Below are 26,094 nucleotides of genomic sequence, written 5' to 3'. Positions count from 1 at the left end.
GCCTGTAGTCCCAGCTACTCGAGAGGCTGAGGCAGGAGAATGGTGTGAACCCAGGAAGTGGAGCTTGCAGTAAGCCAAGATCGCGCCACTGGACTCCAGCCTGGGCAACAGAGTGAGACCCCATCTCAAAAAAAAAAAAAAAAAAAAGGGACTCAGGCCTATCTGACTGACCAATCATCAAGAAAAGATCAGATCAAGTTTAATATAATGTGCCGAAAGTTGAAAATACAAGTAACAGGTTTTGAGCTTATTCTCAACCCACGAAGCATTATTCAACCAACACACATGTATTTTGAGAGGCATTATAGCATAATGGTTAAGAGCTCTGCCATTTATTAGCGTGTGACTATGCAAGTCACTTAATTCCTACATAACTCTGTCTACAATGTGATTAAAAAAAAAAAAACGGTGGTACAGATGTGTTTAAGTGTTGATGCATAAAAGCCTCACTAAATTGGGAAGAAAGAGAACAAGGAGGTTAAGTGAAAAAACAACTCACACAAAAGGAATCAGAGGCCAGGTAAACAGTAGATATTAATAAAAAGATGTCATCTGTCATCCTCAATTTTGACGGATCAATATCTGTTATTTGAAGTGTGATCCTTACACTGGTTAATAATTCTCAAACTATTTGTTACAGTTCTGCTACAAGATAAGGGAGGTTTTACCTTCAGGGTGATAAGCGTCTAAAGTAACAAAAAAAGGTGGGGAGGGGAGCTTGTGCCAGAACATAAATCAATTGTGAAACTAAGCACATTGTTTAGTTCAGTTCTTTAGACAGAAAGACCTACTTTAAAGATAATATTTTTTAAAAGTTGACAAAAATTCTATATATTTATTGAGTAAAACATGATACTTTGAAGTATATATATGCTGTGGAATGGCTATAAGTTAATAAACACAGCTTAGTGTGGTGACTCATGCCTGTAATTCCAGAACTTTGGGAGGTTAAGGCGGGCAGATTGTTTGAGCTCAGGAGTTTAAGACTAGCCTGGGCAACATGGCAAAACCCCGTCTCTACCAAAAATACAAAAAATTAGCTGAGCATGGTGTTGAGCACCTGTGGTCCCAGCTACCCAGATACTTTGATCAGTATCTCCCCAAATCCCTGTGCCTCCTACCCCTGGCCCCAGCCCCTGGTAACCACCATCCTACTCTCTATTTCTATGAGTCTAGCTTTTTTTTAGACTCCATGTATAAGTGAGAGCATGTGATATTTGCCTTGTTTGCCTGACCTATTTCTGGTAATGTAATGTCCTCCAAGTTCATCCATGTTGTTGCAAAAGAGAGGGTTTCTTTCTTTTAAGGCTGAAAAGTATTCCACTATGTACACATATCACATTTTCTTTTTCTGTTTGTCTACTAGTGGACATTTAGGTTGATTCCTTATCTTGGGTATTGTGATACAATAAACATGGGAGTGCAGATATCTCTTCAACATATAGGTTTCATTTTTCCTTTGGATATATACACAGTAGTGGGATTGCTTTATCACAAGGTAGTTCTATTTTTAGGAACTTTCCCATACTGCTTTTCTATAATGGCTGTACTAACTTACATTCTCACCAAGAGTGTACAAGAGTTTCCTTTTCTCTACATCCTCACCAACATGTGTTATCTTTCATCTTTTTGATAATGGTTATCAACAGGTGTTAAGATGAAATCTCACAGTAGTTTTAATTTTATTTCTCTGATTATTAGTAATGTTGAACAATTTTTAATATACCTATTAGCCATTTCTATGTTTTGAGAATGTTTATTCTGGTTTTTTGCCCTTTTTTTTGAGATGGAGTCATTTTGAGATGGAGTCTTGCTCTGTCGCCCAGGCTGGAGTGCAGTGGCATGATCTTGGCTCACCGCAGCCTCCACCTCCCAGGTTCAAGCAATTCTCCTGCCTCAGCCTCCTGAGTAGCTGGGAATACAGGCAAGTGCCACCACACCCGGCTACTTTTTTGTACTTTTGGTAGAGATGGGGTTTCACCGTGTTTTTGGTCTCAATTTCCCGACATTGTGATCTGCCCGCCTTGGCCTCCCAAAGTCTTGGGATTACAGGCGTGAGCCACCATGCCCAACCCTTGCCCATTTTTTAATTGATTAGTTTTCTTGCTATTGAGTTGAATTCCTTATATAATAATAACCCCTTATCAGATGTATGGTTTGCAAATATTTTCTATAGGTTCTCTCTTTATTAATAGTCTCTTTTGCTGTGCAGAACCTTTTAAATTTGATATAACTGCATCTGTCTGTTTTTGTTTTGTTGTCTGTGTTTTTGGGGTCATATCCAGGAAAACATTGCCCAGACCAATATTATGGAGATTTTCCCCCCATGTTTTCTTCTAGTAGTTTTACAGTTTCACATCTTATGTTTACATTTTAATCTATCTTGAGTTGATTTTTCTTTTCTTTTTTTTTTTTGAGACGGAGTCTCGCTGTCACCCAGGCTGGAGTACAGTGGCCAGATCTCAGCTCACTGCAAGCTCCGCCTCCCGGGTTCACGCCATTCTCCTGCCTCAGCCTCCCAAGTAGCTGGGAATACAGGCGCCGGCCACCACGCCCGGCTAGTTTTTGTATTTTTTTTAGTAAAGACGGGGTTTCACCGTGTTAGCCAGGATGGTCTCGATCTCCTGACCTTGTGATCCGCCCGTCTCGGCCTCCCAAAGTGCTGGGATTACAGGCTTGAGCCACTGCGCCCGGCCTTGAGTTGATTTTTCTATATTGTGTGAAATAAGGGCGGGGTCTCATTCTTCTGCATGTAGATAGCCAGTTTTCCCAAGACCATTTATTGAAAAGACTGCCCTTTCCTGTTGCATGTTCTTGGCACCTTTGTCAAAAATCAACCAACTACAAATGTGTGCATTTATTTCTGGGCTCTCTGTTCTGTTCCACTGTTGTGTGTGTGTGTGTGTTTTTATGCCACTATCATGCTGTTTTGATTACTATAGCTTTGCAGTAGATTTTCATATCAGTTAGTGTGATGCTTCCGGGTTCATTAAGATTGCTTTGGCTATTTGGGGTCTTCTGTGGTTTCATACAAATTTTAGAGGTATTTTTTTCTATTTCTGTGAAAAATGACATTAGAGGTTGATACAGATTGTAGTGAATCTGTACCTCGCTTTGGGTAGTACTGATATTTTAATAATATGAATTCTTCCAAATCCATGTAAATGGGATATCTTTCCATTTACTTCTGTCAGAAAGACTCTCTTGAAGGAAGCAGTGCCTTCTTTTATATTTTGGCACAAGCTCCCTAACTTGTCAGAGAGATCAGGACTTTTGAGTAGCATGGCCTATATCTAAAGTATTTGTCTTAAAACTTCAGGCCGGGTGCGGTGGCTCACGCCTGTAATCTCAGCACTTTGGGAGGCCGATGTGGGTGGATCACGAGGTCAGGAGATCGAGACCATCCTGGCTGACACGGTGAAACCCCGTCTCTACTAAAAAATACAAAAGCCGGGCGTGGTGGCTCAAGCCTGTAATCCCAGCACTTTGGGAGGCCGAGACGGGTGGATCACGAGGTCAGGAGATCGAGACCATCCTGGCTAACACGGTGAAACCCCGTCTCTACTAAAAAATACAAAAAACTAGCCGGGCGAGGTGGCGGGCGCCTGTAGTCCCAGCTACCCGGGAGGCTGAGGCAGGAGAATGGCGTAAACTCGGGAGGCGGAGCTTGCAGTGAGCTGAGATCCGGCCACTGCACTCCAGCCCGGGAGACAAAGCGAGACTCCGTCTCAAAAAAAATAACTAACTAACTAACTAAATAAATAAATAAATAAATAAATAAAAATAAAAAATACAAAAAAAAAAAACTTAGCCAAGTGCAGTGGTGGGCGACTGTAGTCCCAGCTACTCGGGAGGCTGAGGCAGGAGAATGGCATGAACCCGGGAGGCAGAGTTTGCAGTGAGCCGAGATTGTGCCACTGCACTCCAGCCTAGGTGACAGAGCAAGACTCCGTCTCAAAAAAGCAAAAAACAAAAAACAAAAAAAAAACTTCAATACATAACTTAAATATAAGTGCATTTTTTTTAGAGATCATAATTAAATTTAATTCTTGAATATTAGCACTTAATGAGTATCAACTACACAGACATAATTTGATTAGGCATTTTGAGATGGGTTAAGGAAGAGACTTAGGAGTTACTTGGGAGGCTGGGGTGGAGGGATGTAGATGGATAGTGAATGTGGTTATTACCTGCACTTTAGAAGCTTACAATCTAAGGGAAAATGAAATATTCAAAGCAAAATCCCTTGGAGTAAAATGAATTACAATTGAGGGATGATATCCACTAGAATTTCTCAATGAAACTCTGGGGACTAGCTCTCTTTTGTTTTCAAGAATCTCAATGTCACTAAATAAAAACAATGTGATTCTCTCCTCAATGGAGTAAGAGAGACAGCAAGGCCTGGAATCAGGGACAGATACTCTGACCATAAAGAGTGAAGGAATTGGCCGGGCGCGGTGGCTCAAGCCTGTAATCCCAGCACTTTGGGAGGCTGATCACGAGGTCAGGAGATCGAGACCATCCTGGTGAACACGGTGAAACCCCGTCTCTACTAAAAAAATAAAAAAAACTAGCCGGGCGAGGTGGCGGGCACCTGTAATCCCAGCTACTCGGGAGGCTGAGGCAGGAGAATGGCGTAAACCCGGGAGGCAGAGCTTGCAGTGAGCTGAGATCCGGCCACTGCACTCCAGCCTGGGCGACAGAGCGAGAATCCATCTCAAAAAACAAAACAAAAAAAAAAAGTGGAGGAATCTTCTCTTGAAGAGCTCTCCACATCTCTGTAAAATCACATCAAAATCAAGTAAGTTTTGTCTGAATAAACTTTAGGCATTGTTTCAAGAAAAGTTTGCTTTCTACTGCTTTCTTGGGGAATTCTTAAATTTGAAATAAGAAATTGTTTGGGATTTCTTTAGTTAATTTCATTTTTGGTCCTACTACAAGTATTTTCAGAAATGGAACCATAGTAACTGGAAAGGAAATAATGTTACCCAGAAAAAAAGAAAGGGCACAAGCTCTAAGGCAACTAAGTTGCCTTAAAACTTCAGGCCGGGTGCAGTGGCTCACGCCTTAGTTGCTCTAAGGCAACTAAGGTGAATATTTAAAAAGATATGCTGTGACAAGCAAGAATTTTCAGTTCTACAAATCAGAGAAGGCAGCACAACAACAGGAGGATCAAGTAACCAAATATAAATATAAATTAGTAGCATAGATATATAAGCACATTAGAAGGGCTAAAATGATTAAACTAGAGGAGGCTTCTGAATACTAGAACTAACAAAAAAGTTTTAAAGTGGAACTGCAAGCACGAAAAGTTAAGGAAAAGTAAGGGCCCATATCTGGGGGCAGACGGTGTAATGTTAACAGATGGCAATAAATACTAATTGCTTAATTCCAATTTTACTTCTATTGCATCTATTAAAGAAAGTAATCTTCAATCAGTGAACGAAAATCCAGACCAAAAAAGGACACACACTATTCTACCCATGTAGAGTTCTAAATATGCAAAAAAATCTGTGTTAGAAATCAGAATAATGGTTACCTTTGGGGATAACTAATGCCTAGAAAGGCCCTGGGGTATTCTCTTTTTTGATCCAGGAGCTGGTGGTTACACACATGTGTTCACATTACAAATATTCATCAAGCTGGATACTTACAATGTGTGGACTTTTTGTATGTATGTTGTATGTCAACAAAATGTGAAAAAGAAAAAAGTTTCAAGTGTTAAGACTGGAAAAAACTCACCTTACTTTATTAAGCTAAGGCTTAACTCATCTCTCTGGTCTAAATGACCCAAAGATCTGAAAGAACTTGGAAATATGATTACCAAGGTATTGTTGTGTCCATAAAGGAGTTGACAGGGAACTGGAATTAGCAAGTATTTTTTTAGCTTATGTTAATGTTTATTAATATACAAAATGATGGATGGTTACATTGATAATAGACATAAAATAATTCTGTCTCTACCATATTAGCTTTTAATCCATTGATGAATGAAACAAAACAATGATCTTCCTTGTTAATTTTCTAATTTTGGAGCTACTGGGCTAATTACATAGAAAATATTCTACTAAATTTTTTGAAATTTAGTAAGTACATAATACAACTCTTAGTAAGTTATTTTCAAAATTTAATTTTAAAAAGGGGGTGGGGAAAGGGTACAGGAGAATGGATGTCAGGAACTATATACTATACCAATAAGCATGACACTGATTGGCAAAAATTCAAAATATGGTTATTTATTAAACACTTAGAAAAAATAAGCTAATTCCTATTTATCCTACAGGTTTCAGCTTAAATGTTATTTCTTCAGACAAATCACCTTTGAATGTACAATTTTTAAAAAACCTCACTCTGTTAACTTTCATGGCTATTTCTCCCCCATAGCATCATTGACAATTTGTAAGGATATATTTGGTTATGTGATTATTTATCTAGTGTTCATCTCCATGAGACAATTGCTCAAATGGTAATGCTTGGTTGAATAACTAACTGCATTTCTGATGAAGACCTTATGAATGTAGTTAAAATGGGCTTCTGGCAATACTGTTTCAAAACTTTACAGATTTGAAGAGCTACCTAGCCAGTGTATGAAGCAAAGTATGTATTTAAAATAATTATTAAATAATAAATGCACAAGTCTATTTCTAGTGACTGTAAGAGAATGTGTACTTTCAGAATCAAGACCTCCTTCCTTCTCCCTACAACTGAAAAGTTTCAAGATGGTAATTTTTTTTTAATTTGATTTTTATTTTTTTTTTTGAGACAGAGTCTCACTCTGTCACCTAGGCTGGAGTGCAGTGGCGCGACCTTGGCTCACTGCAGTCTCTGCCTCCAAGGTTCAAGCAATTCTCCAGCCTCAGCCTCCCGAGTAGCTAGAACTATAGGTGCATGTGACCACACCCAACTAATTTTTGTATTTTTAGTAGAGATAGGGATTTACCACATTGGCCAGGCTGGTCTCGAACTCTTGACCTCAGGTGATCTGTCTGCCTTGGCCTCCCAAAGTGTTGGAATGATGGCATGAACCACCGCACCCAGCCCAAGATGGTAATTTAATATAGGAAGGAGTTTCAGGAGTGAATTAGATGAGGAAAAGTCTAACCTAAGACAAAAATCAAAGATGTGAAATAAGTTTTAAATTTATTTTTTAAAAGATATGTGTATAGGCCAGGTGCAGTGGCTCACGCCTGTAATCCCAGCACTTTGGGAAGCTAAGGCGGACAGATCCCGAGGTCAGGAGAACGAGACCATTCTGGCTAATATGGTGAAACCCAGTCTCTACTAAAAATACAACAAATTAGCTGGGCAAGGTGGCAGGTGCCTATAGTCCCAGCTACTTGGAAGGCTGAGGCAGGAGAACGGCATGAACCGGGAGGCAGAGGTTGCAGTGAGCCAAGATTGCACTACTGCACTTCAGCCTGGCCAACAAAGCAAGACCCTGCCTCAAAAGAAAAAAGAATAAAAAAAAAGGTACGTGTATAGAAAGAGAATTCACTATTATTTTCTTGATTAGCAATTTAAATATTTGTTTCAAATAAAATGTGTTCACATGAATACACAATTTGGGCCAGGCATGGTAATTCATGCCTGTAATCCCAGCAGAAGGAGAATTGTTTGAGTCCAGGAATTCAAGGTCAGCCTAGGCAACACAGTGAGACCTAGTCGCTACAAAAAATAAACAAAATTAGCTGGTTGTGGTGGTGTGCCTTTATTCACAGCTACTCAAGCCGGCTGAGGTGGAAGACTACTTGAGCCTGGGAGGTCAAGCTCGCAGTGAGTCAAGATCACACCACTTCACTCCAACCTGCACAGAGTGAAACGCTGTCTCAAAAAAAGAAAAAGAAAAAAGAAAACACAATCTGATGAAGGTAATTCTAAGATCCTCCAAAAGCAATGGAAGAAAATACAATAAATTTTAATAACAGTTGATTTCAGCTGGGAAAATACAAGGTTTTTCTACTTTTATTTATTTATCTAAAGCATCTTTAACAAGTATGTATAACTTTTACACGGGGAAAGGGAGAGGAAGCCCACAGAAAGAGGATGTCAAAGAAAAAGTATCTAACTTCATCAGATGTTATGAAATTTCAGTGATGGTAAAGTGCTTCACACAGGGCCTACTACCCTCAGTAAATGAAAGTTATTATGAATAAGGAGCATGATAAAGTATCCAGTGATGTGTGATTTTAGGGATGACCACGAATTTGCCACAGTATTTTCATTATTCAAGATACACAGAATTTTAACATCAGAAAAATCTAATTACTTTTCTTTAAATGTAAATCAACCTTACCTTCCGCAGTTCCACTGTCACTTCATTTCTATGTCTTCGCATTGTCTAGAAAAGAAAAATAAAGATTACAGATGTATCAAAATACGGATACTGCTAGTATATAAAGATCTCAACTGGGCGCAGTGGCTCATGCCTATAATCCCAGCACACTCTGGGAGGCCGAGGCGGGCAAATCACTTGAGATCAGGGGTTCAAAACCAGCCTGGCCAACATGGTAAAACCCAGTCTCTACTAAAAACACAAAAAAATGAGCCAGGTGTGGTGGCAGACACCTGTAATCCCAGCTACTTGGGAGGCTGAGGCAGGAGAATTGCTTGAACCCGGGAGGCAGAGGTTGCAGCAAGCCGAGGTGGCACCAGTGCACTCCAGGCCTGGGAGACAGAGCAAGACTGCATCTCCCCCCCAAAAAAAAAACAAAAACTCAAGATATTTGAGTTAGAAGTAATTTAATCTTGGCTGGGAGCAGTGGCTCACACCTGTAATCCCTGCACCTTAGGAGGCTGGAGGATCACTTGGGGCCAGGAGTTTGAGACCAGGGCCAACATGGCAAAACCTCATCTTTACTAAAAATACCAAAATTAGCTGGGTGCAGTAGCACGCCCCTGTAGTCCCAGCTACTCCTGAAGAATCGCTTGAACTTAGGAGACGGAGGTTGAAGTAAGCTGAGATCATGCCACTGCACTTTAGCTTGGGTGAGAGAGCGAGACTCTGTCTCAAAAAATAAATAAATAAAAAAGAAAGAAGAAATATATAATATCTCAATGACTGACACATCTTATACTTTAAATGATGAACTACAATTCGTTAAAAAGCCAAATTCTGTATCTTACTGGATATCTGTTGGTTAATTTTGTAGAAGGTGGGACTTGGCTGCCTAGGACCCATTTTCCTGCCCTAATTGTACCCAGACATCTTTGGGGAATTATATCCTTCCCATCCTGAAGTCTTAATGAGACCTAAGTGGCTCACTCTCTCCTAGGTTAAGTAGGTCACAAGACTCAACTACACTAACAGATTTATCTCCTCTATAACTCTGAATCTTAAGGAGAAAGGGAAAAAAAGGCACATTAAATTCCAAAGGAAGAATTTTGGACAAGGTAGTAAATAATGCCTATATCCTTGACTTGCTCAATTCCCAGTTCTTCCATTTCTCTACTCACCTTATGAACTACCTTATATTCTTCCAATAAATTATGGTTTTGCTTAAGTCAGCCATAGATGGTTTCTGATGCCTGCAATCAATGAATTATATCTCTAATGATTCATATTTTTTTTAAAAAGTAAATTAATTGGCATGGCCTTAAAAACATGAAAATAAAAATAAATTTGAGACAGATGTTTTGTATCAAAAGGTAAAATATCCTTCTGAGTTTATTAAGAGGTATGCCTTATGAGGAAACACTGAAATAATATATATCTCCCCCCCTCTAACATACTTTTCGGGGAAAACCCCACCCCTGATATTCAACATGGGTTCTTTTCTATTTCCCTAAGCGTCGGCTGGTCTGAGAAATAAAGGGAAAGAGTACGAAAGAGAAATTTTAAAGCTGGGTGTTCGGGGGAGACATCACATGTTGGCAGGTTCCGTGATGTCCCCTGAGCCATAAAACCAGCAAGTTTTTATTAGCGATTTTCAAAAGGGGAGGGAGTGTACTAATAGGGTGTCGATCACAGAGATCACATGCTTCACAAGGTAGTAACAAAATATCACAAAGAAAACGGAGGCAGGGTGAGATCACAGGACCACAGGACGGGGCAAAATTAAACTTGCTAATGAAGTTTCGGGCACACATCGTCATTGATAACATCTTATCAGGAGTCAGGGTTTGAGAGCAGATAACCAGTCTGACCACAATTTATTAGGCGGGAATTTCCTTGTCCTAATAAGCCTGGGAGCGCTTCAGGAGACTGGGGCTTATTTCATCCCTTTGTCTTCAACCATACAAGACAGCCATCCCCAAAGCGGCCATTTTAGAGGCCTACTCTCAGGGGCGCATTCTCTTTCTCAGGGATGTTCCTTGCTGAGAAAAAGAATTCAGCGATATTTCTCCTATTTGCTTTTGAAAGAACAGAAATACAGCTGTGTTCTGCCCAACTCACCAGCAGTCAGAATTTAAGGTTATCTCCCTTGTTCCCTGAACATTGCTGTTATCCTGTTCTTTTTTCAAGGTGCTCAGATTTCATATTGTTCAAAGACACATGCTCTACAAACAATTTGTGCAGTTAACACAATCATCACAGGGTCCTGAGGCAACATTCACACTCCTCAGCCTACTAAGATGATGGGATTAAGAGATTAAAGACAGGCATAGGAAATGACAAGGGTTATTGATTGGGGAAGTGATAAGTGTCCATGCAATCTTCACAATTTATGTTCAGAGATTACAGTAAAGACAGGTGTAAGAAATTATAAAAGTATTAATTTGGGGAACTAATAAATGTCTGTGAAATCTTCACAATTTATGTTCTTTGGCCATGGCTTCAGCCAGTCCCTCTGTTCAGGGTCCCTGACTTCCCGCAACACATACTGATATAATGGATTCTTTTATTATACATATAAGCATGGTTACATCCTTACATTCTTGGAATAAAGGCCATATGGTTATGGTATATTATTCTTTTAATACACTGCCAGATTCAGTATGCTGTATTTTATTTAATAATTCTTGTGATATCTCTTTCTAAAACCACAGTGATCTTCTTAAGGAAAAAAATCTCATTCAAATTATAAAGTTTGCTAAGTATACTGAAATAATCTAGATAGAAACTTACACTTAAATACAGATATATATTAAATATAAACAAAACTGCCAAACAAAATTCAAATTAGTCATATTCATTTCATGTAATGGAATGATACACTGATAAAAACTATTATCCCTGAGGTTCAACACTAGAAGGTTCAAAACTAGAAAGAGCGTTGAATTTAATTCTATACTTAGTATGTTTCTATATTGTGACTTTAGTACTATTAATAGAGAGAATGTCTTATGCATAAATTCATAAAAATGACAACGAATGTCGAACGATCTTCAAATACCAACATTAATGAAGTGTTATTTGATAACTCTGTAAGCTATCTTTACTCACTGGAAGATTAGAACTCTACCACTTAAAAATTTTACCTAAATGAATATTTACTCCAGTTGTTCCTATAACTGAAAAGAAAAATATTTTCACTGCAATATTTGCAACACTTAACTATTTATAAATTATTATAAGATGATGCATAACAAAAAGACCCAGGCAGCATATGTCCTCCAAAATATGATTTTCTGCTCTATCATCTTAATTCACACTAAGGTATTTCTGTATAGAAAGAATTGGTGAGTTAAATTCTGAAGAACTACACTAAATTAGGAAACCACACTTAAGTGGTGATTAATTTAACATTTTAAATACACCTAAACAGGAGTTAGCTCCCAGGTAATAAGTGCTTCAAAAATGAACATCTCAATTTATAGACACTGGTTTGATAATCTACATAAGGAAAGTTGGAAATAGATTTTTACTGCTAAAGTAGAACTGTTATTCAAGATACAGGAATTGACTAGAAATGCAGGCACCTTGATTCTTACTTGTTTGGGGTCTAAGAATCTGGCAGGCCCTACAGCTCAACTTCAGAGAAGTTTCTGTGTCTAGAAACCCCCTTGATCCTGTGTTCCATCTCTTCTTAGAGAACTGCATCACCTAATCCTAGTCAGAACATTATGGTATCTGCTTAGGGCTGAAGTTTTCTTACAAGGTGGTAATCTCCAGTCTAAAAGTATTATACGCACGAAACAAACTGTGTGACTTTTGTGGATGTTTACTAATACATGTTTATATATGTAGCAGAATTCTAAGACTTGTGTATATAACTCATTAATAGCAAAACTTCAAAGGCGAAAGTATGTATTACCCTCACCTATCTCTAATAATTAAAGATCACTTATTCACCCAAAAGAATCATGAGTGTAAATGGCCAAACTCACTTAGGTCAGTTAAGAAGAGGTACTGACTACTATACATGATGTAAGTGCCTCTGAGTTAGTCGTGACTTATTATGCTCTTTGTTTAAATTAAAGAAAAAGATGGATTCCCTTATATTCTCCCTTATATTCTTCGCAAGTGATCTCATCTACCCTCATGTCTGCAATTACTGTTTCATGACCACTCTCAAGTATCTATTTTTAGTCTACTCTGTCTCTTAAGCTCCTAATCTATAAGTCATTCACCCATTCAACAAAAATTTACTCAATACATTTAAAATACATTGGGCAATACATTTGCTAACTAGGAAGTAAGTACAGAATTCACATTCTAGCACAGGGATTGGCAAACTATAGCCTGTGTATCAAATCTGGCAGGCTGTTTTTGTAGGTCACAACAGGAATGTTTTTTACATTTTTTAGGTGGTTACATTATAAATGATATTAAGTACCTACATCATGCTCTTATTTTTGCCTTTTTGCCCTCAAATGCTAAAATATTTACTATTTGTCCTTTTAAGGAAAAGTTAGCAGGCTAGGTGCAGTGGTTCACACTTGTAATCCCAACACTTCTGGAGGCCAAGGCAGGAGGATCACTTAAGCACAGCCACACTCAGCTGATTTTTCATTTTTTGTAGAGGTAGCATCTCATTGTGCTCATGTGTGCAACTACAGTTTCAGTTACTCAGGGGAGCTGAGATGGAGGACTGCTTAAGCACAGGAAGTCAAGGGTGCAAGGAGCCATGATGGTGCCACTGCATTTCAGCCTAGGCAACAGAGTGAGACTTGGCAAAAAAAAAAAAAAAAGGTTTGCCAACACCTGGTTTAGTGGAAATGAGAGTAATAATGAGTGATAAAAATGTGTTAAGCTGGCCAGGCGCAGTGGCTCACACCTGTAATCCCAGCACTTTGGGAGGCAGAGGGAGGCAGATCACCTGAAGTCAGGAGTTCGAGACCACCCTGGCCAACATGGTGAAACCCCATCTCTACTTAAAATATCAAAATTAGCCGGGCATGGTGGCGCACGACTATAATCCCAGCTACTCAACAGGCTGAGGCGTGAGAATTGCTTGAACCTGGGAGGCAGAAGTTGCCGTGAGCCAAGAGTGCGCCACTGTACTCCAGCCTGGACAACAGAGTGAGATTCTGTCTCAAAAAAAAAAAAAAAAAAAAGTATGAAGCTTGAGATAGGAAAGTAAATGTTAAGTTTTGTATCAATAGGAGATATAATCAGAGGGACAGAAAAAGGCTCCCAAAAGAATTAAAATATGTGCATATGTATGTTAGGGGCTGGAAGAGAGATTGTTTTAAGGCTTCAAACTCAGTATGCTTAAAACTAATATGCTTGTTCCCTTCCTAACACCCTCACCAAAAAGATCCCCACATCTCCTCTCCTGTCAATACTCCTAATGCCAGGAAACTGTACCACCATCCAAACAGTTGCAAGAGACCAATCCTGGAAGACTATCCCTGTCTACTCACTCTTTCGGTCCTTTGAAATCAAACAAGTCACCAAAACAGGATTCAAACCCCCCAGCTCCACTGCCACTATCTAAGAGTAAGGCACCATCATCTAATCTGGACTACTAAAATAGCCTAACCAGTCTTCTTTCATGCCCTGAATCAATTTTCCACAATGCAGCCAGGGGATTCTTTTTAAAATGCAAAACCTGTGTTATCTTTCTCTCGAATAAGATGTGTCAATGATTTTTTTCATCTCTTGGCATCCCCTGCCCCACCCAAAAAAATGTCATCAGAATAGACAAACTCAAACTCCACAGACAAAACCTACAAGAGGGCCAGGCACAATGGCTCACGCCTGTAATCCCAGAACTTTGGGAGGCTGAGGCAGGAGTACTGCTAGAGCCCAGAAATTTGAGACCAGCCTGTGCAACACAGTGAGACTCTGTCTCTACAAAAAAATTAAAAATTAGCCAGATGTGGTGGTGTGCACCTGTGGTCCCAGTTCTTCAGGAAGCTGAGGCAAGAAAATGGCTTGATACCAGGAGGTCAAGGCTGCAGTGAGCCATGATCACACCACTCCAGCCTGGGTGATAGAGACCCTGTCCCCAAAACAAGCAAACAAACAACACCTACAAGGTTGGGAGACAAAGTATTCCAACAAATTCTCAAATACAGGCAGGGTCTGGTTAAATCACCAGCTACAGGACTCATATGGTACCATCATATATGCAGAAGAAAATGGAAGGGCAGAAGTTATGGAGTAATTGAAGACCCTGAGAACAAGAAAACTCCCAAATCATAAATGACTAGAGACTTTGGAAAGGCAATTTGAGAACAGTTGCAAATGGAAGGGATCTTTTGCACACACCAATATTGTAAAGTATGATGGAACTAGACTCAAAATCAAAGAACTAAAGTCCTCTTTCTGGACAATGTCCTACAATGAACAGAGCCAGACCTCAGAAAATAGGATGCCAATGCCACTCCCATTAAAAAAAAAAAAAAAAAAATCATCTTGTAACATACAACAGAAGAAAAAGATCTTGAGTGGTGAAACTAGAAAGACTATCCGGACCCACTTCTTGCTCTTAAAAGTTCAGGAAAATCTATCAAAAAATGGACAGGAAAGGATTGGCGTTGAAGCCCATGCTATAAGAAATGAGAGAATAGGAAATAGAGTGATGCTACTGAAAGCCTACTGAAAAGAATATACACAAAACTGATCAAAACTATCCTAGAAAATGATAGAAAATGTGAAAGAACATTACCAGTCAGAACTAGAAAAACTCAGAAATGAGGTCCTAGCAATCAAAAAAGGATTAGAAATAAAGGAAAAAACTATTTCAGAAAGGAACCTAGCCAAGAGCAATCTTAAGAGCTGGTACGCAACAGATAATGCTTAAGAGAAACAGACTATGTAAAGAAAAAAACTGTAATCAGAAATGAAGGTGAAAATTATCAGCAAGAAGTGACAATAAAGGCACTTAGATTTTAAATTCATATAATAAAGAGTCTGAAGCAATGAAACAGAGCAAATACTTAAAACTATAAATCAAGAAAAACTTCCTGAAATTAGAAGACTTGAACTGAAATACTGAAAGTACACCCAAGTACCGGAGGAATCCATCCAGAAAAACCAACACTGAGACACATACAAGTAAAATTAACGGACTTCCAAAAAGAAAATAAAAGAAAAATGCATCTGGACATCAGGCAAAAAATACTGAAAATGTGAATCAAGGACTTTATATCCAGTCAAAGCCACTAAATTTACAGCATACAAGTGGCAAAATAACTGTTATGAACACAACTCAAGGACTACTGTTTATATGAGCACTTCCTGAAGAATTTAATAGAGAACGGTCACCATACAACCAAAATAACTGGAGAGACACTGATACAAGGTGACTGTGAGCACTGAATTTATTTACCTGTAGAACTAAGGTAGGGATCCCCAATCCCTGGGCCATGAACTGGTGCCAGTCCATGGTCTACTAGGAGCTGGGCTGCACAGCAGCAGGAAGTGAGCATTAGGGTCTCAGCTCCGTCTCCTGTCAGATCAGGGTTGGCATTAGATTCTCATAGGAACACAAACCTTGTTGTGAACTGAGCACGTGAGGGATCTAGAGTGGGTGCTCCTTATGAGAATCTAATGAAAGCCTGATGATCTGTGGTGCAACAGTTTCATCCCAAAACCATCCTCCCCCACCAGCCATTCACGGAAAAACTGTCTTCCACGAAAATGGTCCCTGGTGCCATAAAGGTTGGGGACCACTGTTATAAGGGATAAAATACAGTATTTAACTGCTACATGCCCTGACAATGTAGACACAAAATTCAAGAGGAAGACAAAACATGTATGTGAAATACAGAGTAAGTGGGCCGGGTACAGTGGCTCACACCTATAATCCCAGCACTTTGGGAGGCCGAGGCGGGTGGATCACTTGAGGCCAGGAGTTCCAGACCAGTCTGGCCAACATGGTGAAGCCTCATCTCTACTAAAAATACAAAAAAAATAGCCGGGTGTGGTGGTGTGCACCTGTAATCCCAGCTATTCAGGAGGCTGAGGCAGAGAATCACTTGAACCTGGGAGGGGGAGGCTGCAGTGAACCGAGATCACGTCACTGCACTCCAGACTGGGTGATAGAACAAGACTCCATCTCAAGAAAAATAAAAACAAAAAAAAACAAAGTGTACTGATTGTCTTATTAACTATTAACTGGTGAGAAAAGGAAATTGCATCACATCAGATGCTGAAGGAGAGTAGAGCAGAAAAGAGGTTAAAGCAGTGCTGAGAGAGAAATTTAAAGCACAATGCAAACATTAGGAAAGAGAGAAAGTCAAACCAATAATCAAAACTCCCAGCTTCGACAGCCTACAACATAAAAAGCAAAACAAATCGAAAACAAGCAGGAGGAATTAATAAACAGAAATCAATGAAACTGAAAACAAAAAAGTAGAGAAAATTAATGAAACAAAAACCTAGTTCTTCAAAAAAAAAAAAAAATCAGTAAAATTAACACAAGACTGGCCAAAAAAAAAAAAGAAAGTGCAGAAATTATAATATTAGAAATGAAAAAGGTACTATCACTACAGACTTTGCAGACATCAAAAGAACAAGGGAAAACTACAAACAATTCTATACACATAAATTTGACAATTTAGATGAAATGGACCAACGCCTCAAAAAGCAAGAACTATCACACCTAACTCAATATGAAATACCTAATTTGAGTAAGTCTGTAACTATTAAGATGATTATATTTATAAGTTTAAAACTTCCCTTCAGGGCTTGGTTTAACTAGAGAATTATTCCACATGCCTAAAGAAGAACTAACACCAATTTTACATAATCTCTCCAAAAAACAGATGGGATACACTCTCAATTCACTTTATGAAGCTAATTACAAAATTACCTGATAACAAAACCAGACAAGACAGCATTAAAAAAAAAAAGAAGAAGAAGAAAAGAAACTGCAGGCCCATATTCTCAATGACTGCAGACACAAAAATTCTTATCAAAATGTTACCAACTAGAATTCACTATATTACCAGACTTCATTCTAGGGATACAAGGCTGGTTCTGTATTTGAAAATCAATCAATATAAACCATACTAATAGGCTAATGAAGACAAATCAATGATTATATTATTCAATGCAGATAAAAATTTGACAAAATTCAACATCCATTTACAGTAAAAATACTCAGAAAAATAAAAGCCTAGAGTTAACATTCTAGTGGTGAAAGTCTGAATACTATGTTTCCCTAGATTGAGAACAAGAAAATGGTGTCCATTCTCACTAGTATTATTCAACATAGGAAGTTCTAGCCAGTAAAATAAGGCAAGAAAATAAAGTAAAAGGCATATAGACGCAAAAGAAAGAAAACAATCCCGGCTGGGTGCAGTGGCTCACTCCTGTAATCCCAGCACTATGGTAGGCCAAGGTGGGCGGATCACAAGGTCAAGAGATTGAGACCATCCTGGCTTACATGGTGAAACCCCGTCTCTACTAAAAACACAAAAATTAGCTGGGTGTGGCGCACGCCTGTAGTCCCAGCTACTCGGGAGGCTGAGGCAGGGGAATCGCTTGAACCTGGGAGGCGGAGGTTGCAGTGAGCCAAGATCGCGCCACCGCACTCCAGCCTGGCGACAGAGGGAGACTTCATCTCAAAAATAAAAAAAAAAAAACAATCCCGTATTTGCAGAAAACATGATTTAAAAATTCCAAGGAATATACCAAACTTTCCAGATCTATTAAGTGAGTTCAACAAGGTCACAGAATACAACATAAAAATCAACTGTATTTCTATATACTAGCAATGAACATGTAGACACTGAAATTAAAAATACAAACGACAGCTGGGTGTGGTGGCTCACACCTGTAATCCCAGCACTTTGGGAGGCTGGGGCAGGTGGAATGCTTGAGCCCAGAAGTTTGAAATTACCCTGGGCAAAATGGCGAAACCTCATCTCTATAAAAAAAAAAACAAAAAAAAAATTTAGCTGGGCATGGTGGTATATGCCTGTAGTTCCAGCTATTGGGGAGGGTGAAGTAGGAGGATCTCTTGAGCTCAGGCAGTAAATGGAGACTGTGCCACTGCACTCCAGCCAGGGAGACAGAGATAGACCCTGCCTCAAAACAAACAAACAATGGTGGACAATGGCTCAAGTAATCCCAACGCTTTGGGAGGCCAAGGAGGGAGGATTGCTTCAGCCCAGGAGGTCAAGACCATACCTAGTGAGACTCAGCTTCTACAGAAAATTTAAAAATTAGCCAGGTATGGTGTGGCAAGTGTTTACTGTCCTAGTTGCCTGGGAGGCAGAGGCAGGAGGACTGCTTGTGCCCAGGAGTTCAAGGCTGCAGTGAACTATGATTGCACCACTGCACTCCAGCCTCAGTGACAGAGCAAGACCCTGTTTCTAGTTTAAAAAAGAGAAAAAATGGAGGGGCATATGGTGTTCATAGATTGGCAGACTCAACTTGGTAAAGATGTTGATTCTCCTCATATTGATATGCAGGTTTAATGCAATTCCTATCAAAATCCCAGCAATATATTTTGCAGAGACAGAAAGGATTATTCTAAAATTTATATGGAAAGGCAAAGTAAGTAGAATAGTTAAAACAATTCTGAAAATGAAGAACAAAGTGGAAAGAATAATCTAGCCAATTTTAAGATATATTACATAGCTACAGTAATAAACATTGTGTGATATCAGTGGAAGAATACACACACTGAAAAGAACAGAGACCCCAAAATAAACCTACACAAATATATCCGACTGATTTTCCACAAAGGTGCAAAAGCAGTTAAACGGAGGACGTCAATGAACTTTTCAGCATACAGTGCTGGACCAGATAGATATTGAGAGACAAAAATATTAACCCTGACTTAAGCCTCACACCTTAAAAAAATTTTTAATTCAAAGTAAGTGTGAAACTATAAACTTTTAGGAAAAACCATACGAGATAATTCCTTGGGATCTGGGGCTAGGCAAAGAGTTCTTAAACTTGACCATAAAAGCATGATCCGTAACAGAAATAGTAAACTAGACCTCATCAAAATAAAAAACTATTTTGCTCTGTGAACACCCATGTAAAGAAGATAAAAAGAGAAGCTAGAGACTTAAAAAAAAAAAAAAAAAATCGCAAACCACATATCCAAGAAAGCACTAATATCTAGAATTAAAGAACAAAAACAAAAACAACTCTCAAAGCTCAACAGTTAACCAACCAACCAATGGAATTAGAAAATGGACAAAAGAAATGAAAAAATATTTCATGGAAGAGGATATACACATGGCAAACAAGCACATGAAAAGATGTTCAATACTATTAGCCATTAGGGAAATGCAAATTAAAACCACCATGAGATCTTACTACACATCTAAAATTCAAAATTGTGATAATACCAAATGCTGGTGAGTGTGGAGAGTTTTCATACATTGCTTGTGGGAATGTAAAATGATAGCATCTTTGGCCATTTCTTAAAGTACACAAGTAGCCGGCACGGTGGCTCACGCCTGTAATCCCAGCACTTTGGGAGGCCAAGGCGGGCAAATCACGAGGTCAGGTGATCGAGACGATCCTGGCTAAAACGGTGAAATCCCATCTCTACTAAAAATACAAAAAATTAGCTGGGTGTGGTGGCGGGCGCCTGTACTCCCAGCTCAGGCACTGAGGAGGCTGAGGCAGGAGAATGGCGTGAACCCTGGAGGCGGAGTTTGCAGTGAGCTGAGATCGCACCACTGCACTCCAGCCTGGGTGACAGAGCGTGAGTCCGTCTCAAAAAAAAAAAAAAAAAAAAGTACACATGTAACAACCACAGGACCCAGCAACCACATGCTAGACATTTATACAAGATAAATGAAAACTTACCTACATACACACACACACACACACACACACACCTGTACACAAATGTTTAAAACAGCTTTATTCTTAATAGCTACAACCTGGAAACAACCCAGGTATCTTTCACAGCTTAAACTGTGGTATGTTCATACCATGGAACACTATATAGCAATTAAAAGGAACAAACTGCTGATACAAGTAACGACTTCAATGAACATAAATATTGTACAAGCATCTTGCAAGATGTTACCACTGGGGAAACTGGAGAAAGGATAAACAGGATCTCTCTGTGTTGTATTTTACAACCACATGTGAATCAACAATTACCTCAAAATAAAGGTCAGTTTTTAATAAAAATGTTAAAGGATATACATCAGATGCTGAGGGAGAAGGAGAAGAGAAAGTCACAACTAATTTCAATAATGTACATAATGGGGAGTCAATAGAAAATAACTAAGAAAGAGAGGACTAAAGAAAACAAAAACAAAACCACAAACATTCCTAAAGGCCAAAAGTATAATAAAACAGAAAAAATAAAACAGATCACATACAATGACTCTTTTATACATAAATATATAGGTGATGACAAGGAAACTAGGACTTGACTTTAAAACCATGAAAATAAACTGCATATGTATATGACAAAATCAAATTTAACAAGAAAAGCAATCCCTAAAAATAAAGAAATGAACATAAATGTGTATCCATTTGGTAGCATAATCACACTATCCCATGTAACTTTTCAACACAGCAATTTAACCCTGCATCCCCAGTCAATCCTAAAGAGAACTACCAGGAGAGCTCCAAACTGTTCTGAGTAACCCTATTACTGGGTGCAGCGCTGCTGGTATTGTTATTCTGAGACTGTTATGTGTCTATGTGGAATAAAGTAAATGAGCAAAAATGTCATATTCTATTATTCCTGGTGTCAGAAAAAAACAGGAAGTTTGGCCTAGGAGAAAGACAGATACATGATAGAGATAGTTTAGTAAAACCCATAGTCCTGAATTTGAACTGGAATATCAATATATGCATTATATGTGTGTGTTTATGCATGCACGTATGTATATAAATACACATATACATATGTATACATATAAATATACACACATACACATATATTTATATACATACGTACACACACAAAATTTTGTTTTAATCCTTCATCTATCCACTCCAAGATGTCTACTTGGAGATGTGTATCTCCAACGCCTAGAAACAATGACCAAATCAGTGAGTGCATAGACAATACTCTCAAAAATACCAATAGCAAACAGAGAGAATTGGTTCATTCTGACCAGTGGGCAGAAAAGGTATAAGATAAGCCTGCAATATCTTAACATACCAAATATCAAAGATATTTACAAGACTAGAGTCTTGTAAAAACGACTCCGGAGCTAACATGAAGAGGCTCCAAATGTTCAAAGACAGTATAATTATAATCAATTATCAATAAGACAATGAATTCAAATACACATAGATTTCAATCTGTAAATCCAGGAAATAAAAATAAAAACCCAAACAACTAAATGGTCATCACTGAGGGATGATAATGAACTACCTCATTATTTTGAAAACTGATAAGGGGAGAGAATCAAGCATTCATTTCACTGTTTCTAAACAAATTTTATCATGGGGTAATTTAACCAATTAATAGATGAGGGGAAGGTTTCTCTTAATAGATGTAGTCTAGCTCAGCTGCTACCAAACTTTTTGGTGCCAGGGACTGGTTTCACAGAAGACAATTTTTCCATTAATAGATGTAGTCTAGCTCAGCTGCTACCAAACTTTTTGGTGCCAGGGACTGGTTTCACAGAAGACAATTTTTCCATGGACTAGGAAGTAGAACAGGTGGTTTCAGGATGATTCAAGTACATGACATTTATTGTGCACTTTATCCATTATTATTATACCCTAATATGAAATAATTATACAACTCACCATAATGTAGAATCAGTGGGAGGCCTGAGCTTGTTTTCCTGCAACTAGAGGTCCCATCTGGGGATGATGGGAGATGGTGACAGATCATCAGGCATTAGATTCTCACAAGACGCATGCAACCTAGATCATTCGCATGCATAGTTCACAGCAGGGTTTGTGCTCCTTTGAGAATCGAATGCAGCTGCTGATCTGACAGGAAGTGGAGCTCGGGTGGTAATACAAGCAATGAGGAGCAGCTGTAAATACAGATGAAGCTTCACTTGCTTGCCTGCTGCCTACCTCCTACTGTGCAGCCCAGTTCCTAACAGGCCACCAACTGGTAGTGGTCCAGGGCTGGGGACCCCTGGTCTAGCTTAAAGAAGGAATGACAGATTAGCACCATTTTACAAATCCTAGTAAATAACAGACTTAGACAATGTTCCTCAGTGGTTGTTAACATAACAGAAAGAGACAGTCAGACACTATGTGCCTTTCTGATGGAAGAGAAAACCATCACATATGATGCAGTCTTGTTCCCCAATTCCCCCAAATAATCTGAATCTGATAAAGCCTCTAGATTCCACTTTGAATTTATAGGAAATACACAGGGCCAATATACATGTCAAGAGACACGATAAAATGTAAAATCCAGCCGGGCACAGTGGCTCATGCCTGTAATCCCAGCAATTCAAGCAGAGTGCTTGAGCTCAAGAGTTCAAGACCAGCCTGGGCAACATGATGAAATGCCATCTCTACTAAAAATACAAAAAACAACTCAGCCAGGAATGGTGGTACATGCCTGTGATTCCAGCTACCCAGGAGGCTGAGGTGGGAGGATTGCTTGAGCTCAGGAGGCAGAAGTTGCAGTGAGCCAAGATCACAGCACTGCACTCCAGTCTGGGTGACAGAATGAGATCCCATCCCAAAAAAAAAAAAAAAAGTAAAATTCAGATTATGAGAACCTCTACGCCTAGCTTCTCCAACAATAAAGTGCATAGAAAAAGACAAAGATGGTGAGGTTAAGAGACCATAAATTAAAAAGGAGACTTTGAACTCGTATCAATCAATCATCACAATGTGTGGACCTTGTGATGGTCGATTCCAGGTGTCAACCTGACTGGATTAAGGGATACCCAGAAAGCTAGTAAAAGCACTGATTATCCTCAGTGGTTCAGAAGGCACTGAGCTCGTCCCTCTTCTGCTGAAAGGAAAACCCAGGCGGTCAGGCATTTGATGAGAATGACTGGGCTGTCCCAGTGCCTGCCTGTGAGGGTATTTCCTGAAGAGACTGGCATTTGACTTAGTAGACTGATAGGGGAAGTTTCACTCTCAATGTGGGTAGGCAGCATTCAATAAGCTGGGGGCCCAGACGGAACAAAAAGAGGAGCAAAAAGTAATTTTTGCTTTCAGAGCTCCAGGTTCTATGGCCTTCGGATTCCGGGACTTGAACCAGCACTGCCGCCCTTTCTCCCCATGATCACATGAGCAAGTGACATAATGGTATCATGTCTTTAAAAAGAATTCCTATATTTTAAATAACACACATATTCTTAATAACAAAAAAAGTAGGACAGAAACAGTATATGTTACTTCTGAAAGACCTCATACTTTGGGAGGTTACCTGCTCTACTACAACTGGATCCTGGCTATTAACAGAAAAAAATATTTTTTAATGCATTGCTGATGTCATATAAGTAGTAAAGAGAAGGAGAGATCAGTCAAGTTGAACTAAGGGAGAAGTCATAAAAGGTAATTAAGTGAAATGAAAACTATGAGGGTAGCTGCCTAATTTATACTGGGAACAGAAATAAAGTCCTGACCCTTGATGGCAGGCTGGAGAGTTAAACCTAAATTAACACTTAGGTTATACAATATAAAATAACTACAGCAAGTATTTCAGGAACAGAAAAATTGAACTAAAATATATCAGCAAGCCAGAAGATATGATCAGAAATGACCGGATCTGAAAAATAAAAAAAGAATAAAACAGAACTTTGAGATATGAAAAAATAATTATTAAGTGAGACATATAACCAACAATAAGAACTCAACAGATGGTTTTTACAGCAAATTTAAAGTAGTTTAAGAGATTCTATAAACTTTAAGACAGGTCAGAAGAAACTGCCAATTATGAAATAAAAAAGGGCCAAAGACGATAAATACAGAAGAGAGGGTAAGAAACATAGAGGATACAAAAAATACGAAACAGTGTTTGTTTGGGTTCCTCCAGACAGAGGCAACTGTTGAAGAGATAATAGCTAAGAATTTTCCAGAACTGATAAAAAACAATACCACAGATTCAAGACACCCAGCAAACTGCAAATGGGAAAATAAAAAGATTTCTTTACCCAGGGGGAAAATATCCTAGAAGGAGCCAGCGAAAAACAGATTATCTTCAAAAAGCAACAGACTAAAAACTGGCCAGGGACGGTGCCTCACACCCGTAATCCCAGCACTTTGGGAGGTCTAGGTAGGCAGATCACCTGAGGTCAGCAGTTCAAGACCAGCCTGGCCAACTTGGCAAAATCCTGTTTCTACTAAAAATAAAAAAATTAGCCAGGCAAGGTGGTGGGCACCAGCAATCCCAGCACTTTGGGAGGCTGAGGTGGGAGGAGTGCTTAAGCCCAGAAGTTCAAGAACAGGCTGGGCAACATAATGAGACATCTCTACAAAAAGAAAAAAAATTAGCTGGGTGTGGTGCTGAGCACCTGGAGTCTCAGCTACTCTGGAGGCTGAGATGGAAGGATCACTTGAGCCCAAGAGGTTGAGGCTGTGGTGAGCCGTGATGGTCCCACTGCATTCCAGCCTGGGCAACAGAGAGAGACTCTGTCTCAAAAAAAAAAAAAAAAAAAAAGAGTCACTTTGTCAGTTTTTAGTCTGTTGGTCTTTTTTTTTTTTTTTTGAGACAGAATCTCGCTCTTCCTGTTTTTGTTTCCTTCTTACACAGTCCTCATACTTCATCAACTCTAACTCTTGTACTTCTATCCTGCTGCCCTGGTGAAAAGTTAACCCTGGGTTGTTTCAATTCTCACTCCAAAAGCTGAGTTGCTAAGTGTTGCAAGAGAAAAATCAAATTACTCAACCTCCATTATAGGTATAACAAATTCTAGGTCTCTAACCTCAATTAAGCTCTCAATGCTTACTGTTTAGAAATCTTTCCAGGCTTTCCTAGTTAGATTTTGCACAAAAAGCTACTGCTCAAGCCCCCTTCCAAATCCTCCTTCCTCTCAGTAGAAGACCAGGCCTCATATTTACCAAGAAAACATAAACTATCAGATAGTAGCACTCCCTCAACTTCCTAATGTGCACATCTAAATCTCCTCCCCAATCCCAACATCCCTGTCTCCTTTCATCCTGTCACAATGACAGTGCAAGAGGTGGCTGGTTGTGCAGTGAATCTAATATCCTCTCATCAACTGTCCCCTTGCTTCACCAATTATCCGTCTCCTCTCCCCCATCTTTCAAGTATTCTATTTCCCATATCATGAGCATGCCCATGTCTTTCATTAAAAAAAAAAAAAAAAAGCCCTTTCTCAACCTACATTTTTACATTTTCTTCTAACTAGTTACTGTTCTCTTTCGCCATAATTTTTGAAATCGTCTAGACTGCCTTCATTTCTACTTATTTAGTCCACTCCATCCAAAATTCCATTGGCACTGCTCTTGCCAACATTATCAGCAACCTTCTATTCATGGAACACAATCCTTAATTACACGGTATCTGTGCAGGAGAACACTTCATTCATTCTCATCTCCTTGACTTCCATAATACCACATTCCTGGTTTTCCTCCTCTTTCATCTTCCTCCTTCATCTATCCATGTTGCTCTTCCCAAGGTTCTGCCTATTCATCTCGTTACTCTACAAACCCTTTCTAGGTTATCATATATATCTCCATGGCTTCAATTACCAATTACATATTAATAACTCTGGATAATCCAGATTTGTTTCCTGATGAATTCTGAATTGCGCAGTAATATGTAACTTTTCCATGTTATAAACAGAATATATATAAGGAAAAATCTAGTTAATCTTTAAATATAGAAAAATATTTGTATCTGGCATCTAAAACAGTACTATTCATTATTTTGC

At 39.0% G+C, this 26,094-nt stretch overlaps 1 protein-coding gene across 2 annotated transcripts in view; it reads right to left on the bottom strand.

Annotated features, from left to right (window-relative positions):
- KPNA3 (karyopherin subunit alpha 3) overlaps positions 1 to 26,094 on the bottom strand; it is a 94,313-nt gene that overhangs the window by 40,014 nt on the left and 28,205 nt on the right. For both annotated transcript variants that reach the window (XM_023187314.1, XM_031934941.1), the window contains exon 2: positions 8,294 to 8,338. In XM_023187314.1, coding sequence (XP_023043082.1) covers positions 8,294 to 8,338 — 45 coding nt within the window. The remainder of the gene's footprint in view (positions 1 to 8,293; positions 8,339 to 26,094) is intronic.

The sequence above is a fragment of the Piliocolobus tephrosceles genome, chromosome X, assembly GCF_002776525.5.
Source record: "Piliocolobus tephrosceles isolate RC106 chromosome X, ASM277652v3, whole genome shotgun sequence".
NCBI lineage: Eukaryota > Metazoa > Chordata > Mammalia > Primates > Cercopithecidae > Piliocolobus > Piliocolobus tephrosceles.
This window is presented reverse-complemented; position numbering and strand designations above follow the sequence as displayed.